We start from the raw sequence: 4,677 nt of genomic DNA on the forward strand, positions 1-4,677 counted from the left end.
CTCTAGAAGAGTCTCTTTATACCTCTATGGAATTCTCATTTTATCTTACTTTGTATTACGAGCAAAGTAATAAAATGGAAATCAATGCAATAAATGGCAATAAAACATCCAACAAGAAGCTCGTTTTGTTTTTTGATGTGGTTGAGTACTTCATTATAAACAGTATGGTGGCACACATCTGTAATCTCAGCTACTCCGGAGGCTAAGGCAAGGACTGCTTGAGCCATGGAGTTCGAGACCAGCCTGGACAACGTAGCAAGTCCCAGTCTCTTACTTTTAAAAAAAAAAAAAAAAAATACTGGGCACAGTGGCTCACGGCTGTAATCCCAGCACTTTGGGAGGTCGAGGTGGGTGGATCACAAGGTCAGGAGTTCAAGACCACCCTGGTCAACATGGGGAAACCCCGTCTCTACTAAAAATACAAAAATTAGCTGGGCACGATGGCGGGCGCCTGTAATCCCAGCTACTCAGGAGGCTGAGGCAGGAGAATTTGCTGAACCCGGGAGGTGGAGGTTGCCGTGAGCCGAGATCACACCACTGCACTCCAGCCTGGGTGACAAAGCAAGACTGTCTCAAAAAAAAAAAAAGAACGTTTTACTTAAATGTGTGTGAATGTATATTGTAAGCTGTAAAACAAGCTATACAAAGCAAGTTACGCTTAATTTAATATTCCAAATTGGGGCAACTTATTAATCTTTTTCATTAATTTCAGAGAATCCTATCATGTCTGAGCTGTAAGGATCCTGGACCTTAGAGCTCTTTTTTCTAGATGAGAAAAATGAGGACGAGAGCTTAAGCAATATCCTGCCTCAAGTCACCCAGACTAAGTTTGCCCCAGGAAAGAAAAATAATAATCAGAATACTGAAAACTGCAATAAGAGGTATCTTCTAAACATCTTAACTATGACCACCGAATGATGATCAGGAAAGCTTCAGCCCTTTTGATTATACCCATTTTCAAAAAGCCACAGAAGTTTAAAAATATTCCTTTATAAATAACTCATTCTATGTACTAGAAATATTTACTTACTTCAACTATTTACTTAGTGACAGGGTATCACTCTGTCGCCCAGGATGGAGTGCAGTGGTGCTAACTCAGCTCACTGCAACCTCCACCTCCTGGTTTCAAGCGATTCTCCTGCCTCAGCCTCCTGAGTAGTAGGGACTACAGGCATTCACCAACACATCCAGCTAATTTTTGTTATTTTTAGTAGAGACAGGGTTTCACCATGTTGGCTAGGCTGGTCTCAACCTCCTGACCTCAGGTAATCTGCCCACCTTGACCTCCCAAAGTGCTGGGATTACAGGCGTGAACCACTGTGCCCAGCCTTAACTCAACAATTTAAATAATTGCTTTAGAATCCTCAAAAGCCGGCTGGCCATGGTGGCTCACGCCTGTAATCCCAACACTTTGGGAGGCCGAGGAGGGTGGCTCATCTGAGGTCGGAAGTTCAAGACTAGTCTGACTAACATAGAGAAACCCCATCTCTGCTAAAAATACAAAATCAGCTGGGTGTGGTGGCACATGCCTGTAATCCCAGCTACTCGGGAGGCTGAGGCAGGAGAATCGCTCGAACCCGGGAGGCAGAGGTTGTGGTGAGCTGAGATCACGTCATTGCACTCCAGCCTGGGCAAAAGCAAAACTCCGTCTAAAAAAAAAAAAAAAAAAAAAACCTCAAAAGCCAAGAATTACAAGTTTTAAATATTTCAGCTGGGCGCCGTGGCTCATGCCCAGCACTTTGGGAGGCCAAGGTGGGCGGATCACGAGGTCAGGAGATAGAGACCATCTTGGCTAACACAGTGAAACCCTGTCTCTACTAAAAATACAAAAAATCAGCTGGGCATGGTGGCAGGCGCCTGTAGTCCCAGCTACTTGGGAGGCTGAGGCAGCAGAATGGCGTGAGCCCGGGAGGCGGAGCTTCCAGTGAGCCGAGACTGCACTCCAGCCTGGGTGACAGAGTGAGGCTCCATCTGGAAAAAAAAAAAAAAAAAAAAGAAAAAAGTTAAATTTTTTTTTCGAGACAGAGTCTTGCACTCTTGCCCAGGCTGGAGTTTAGTGGCACCATCTCGGCTCACTGCAAGCTTCACCTCCCAGGTTCACGCCATTCTCCTGCCTCAGCCTCCCAAGTAGCTGGGACTACAGGTGTGCGCCACCACGCCCAGCTAATTTTTTGTATTTTTAGTAGAGATGGGATTTCACCATGTTAGCCAGGATGGTCTTGATCTCCTGACCTCGTTATCCATCTGCCTCTGCCTCGCAAAGTGCTGGGATTACAGGCGTTTGAGCCACCACGTCCGGCCCAGAATTTAAGAATATACTTTTATTCAACGACGAATTTGTTTTTAGTTTTTTGAGAAGAGTCTGGCTCTGTCACCCAGGCTGGAATGCAGTGGCGCAATTTCATCTCACCACAACCTCCACCTTCTGGGTTCGAGCGATTCTCGTGCCTCAACCTCCCAAGTAGCTAGGACTATAGGCACATGCCATCACACCTGACTAATTTTTCATATGTTTAGTAGAGATGGGTTTCACTATCATGGCCAGGCTGGTCTCGAACTCCTGACTGCAGGTGATCCACCCGCTTCCGCCTTCCCAAGTGCTGGGATCATAGGCATGAGCCACCTTGCTCGGCCAGAGTTTTTTAATCTAAGTACTTCCATGAAATAAATCCCAAATGTGACATTTAGGTTTCTCCAGTACAATTTATTATTATTATTATTACATTTTAGCTTGCATTTACTAAGTGTCATGGAAATATTATACTCAGAGTAACAGAGCTCCAGAGAAAGACCATTAACTAAGAAAGAACAGTTTCACTTTCTTAGCATGTCAACTTCGAGTTAGCCTGCTTGCCTCCGCACCACAGATGCTTGTCTTCTTGTGGTTGTTACCGTATAATTGTCAAGCCAAAGCTTGAATTTACATGTGGCATCAGGACAAGTCTGTGAATCCATGAAGACAGGCCATCAACTGCACTGAGGGTACAGCCTGCTGAAGGGTCCTTTCTTGACAGTCAATGATGATGAATCTGGAAAAACTGTCTATTCTCTTAGGAGAAGAAAATATACCCCACCTAAAGTCGCAGCTACCATTAACAAAAAAAAAAAAATTAGCAAAGGGAAAGAATCAATGATAAGGACAGTAAATATACTCTGAGAATAGAGTAAGTACAATTTACACACGCTGGAGTAAATAGTGAAGCTTCTGAGTCTAAGCTCATTTTAAAATTCTGATAAAATTTACTCAATTACATTTTATACAGTAATATTTAGTGAATTTGTCCAAAAAAGCTATGTTTTATGTGTAAAAATAAGAAAGGATTTATCAGTCTCTGGGCAATAAGAAAGGAAGAAAGCCTTGCTAGAAATAATAATCTCACATAAAAGGCCAGCTGACATAAGAATACTATAATAATCAATATATTTTCTTTGTATTTACAATAAAATCTATCTGTTAATACTGTGATAGAAAAAATAATCAGTCCACATCATGTAGTAAAACAGGCTTTTGAGGATGATTATACCTCTCATAATAAAACATACAAGGATTTCTCACAGCTAAAGAACTTTTCAACATGACAGTCATGGGTGAAGGCAAAACTGACAGAGCACTTTAGATCAGCTATGTCCTACAACCAAGGAATCAAGGGCATTACCCATTAACCAAGCAGCAAAAAGCACTTTCATTTTTCCAGAACTATTTAAATATAGTAGTTGCCATGTAATCAGTTAATTTTACTTTGTGAGTTAGAAAAAGTAAAGATTAAATTGGGAAACTGCATTAAGTAATCAAAAGCAGCTCCAAACAAAAAAGCCATCAATAGAAACAAAAGGCATTTTTCTAGGTGTATCATGCATAAAAAGAATTACATATTATTATTAAATGTATTATTCCTTAATAACCAGATTAATAAATGAGGTAAAATTTAGTCATTGGAACAAATAAACTATATTTAATCACTTGTGTTTTGCTGTCATTGTTTAAAATAATTAACTTAATGTCTAAAAACTACAAACTCTTGAGTGTTTGCTTTTTAGAGTCCCTTTTGAGATATTAAAGAGCCATAACAAATTATCTGAATATAAATTATCAATACCATGGCCGGGCGCAGTGACTCAAGCCTGTAATCCCAGCACTTTGGGAGATGGAAGTGGGCAGACAGCCTGAGGTCAGGAGTTCAAGATCAGCCCGGCCAACATGGTGAAACACCATCTCTACTAAAAATACAAAAATTAGCTGGGCGTGGTGGCACACACCTATAATCGCAGTTACTCAGGAAGCTGGGCCAGGAGAATCGCTTGAACCCAGGAGGTGGAATCTACAGTGAGCTGAGATCATGCCACTGCACTCCAGCCTGGGCAACAGCAAGACTCCATCTCAAAAAAAAAAAAAAAATTAACAATACCAAATATGACACAGTTCTATAATACCAACTTTGTATATGCACAGTGGAAATACTGTAAAAACTACAAGATAAAAGAAAACAGACTGGCCAGAACTTTAAATTTCAGACTAATCCATGATAAAAATCTAGAAGATAAAAAACAAAAATGAAATTAACCAAATAGACAACTTGATATCCTTTCCATATTCAGTCGTCTACTAACATGCAATTTCCAAACAAATCCATTACCTCAAAAGAGGAAGAAAATGTAAATCTCTTTTTTTTTTTTTTT

The 4,677-nt window shown here is 40.7% G+C and overlaps 1 protein-coding gene across 3 annotated transcripts in view; it reads right to left on the minus strand.

The window, feature by feature from the left end:
* Nucleotides 1–2,683: 2,683 nt before the first annotated feature.
* TMEM41B (transmembrane protein 41B) overlaps nucleotides 2,684–4,677 on the minus strand; it is a 31,194-nt gene continuing 29,200 nt past the window's right edge. For all 3 annotated transcript variants that reach the window (XM_017891454.1, XM_017891455.1, XM_017891453.1), the window contains exon 8: nucleotides 2,684–3,086. In XM_017891454.1, the coding sequence (XP_017746943.1) occupies nucleotides 3,043–3,086 (44 nt within the window). In that variant the 3' untranslated portion in view covers nucleotides 2,684–3,042. The remainder of the gene's footprint in view (nucleotides 3,087–4,677) is intronic.

The sequence above is a fragment of the Rhinopithecus bieti genome, unplaced genomic scaffold (genome assembly GCF_001698545.2).
Source record: "Rhinopithecus bieti isolate Rb0 unplaced genomic scaffold, ASM169854v2 scaffold_20891, whole genome shotgun sequence".
NCBI lineage: Eukaryota > Metazoa > Chordata > Mammalia > Primates > Cercopithecidae > Rhinopithecus > Rhinopithecus bieti.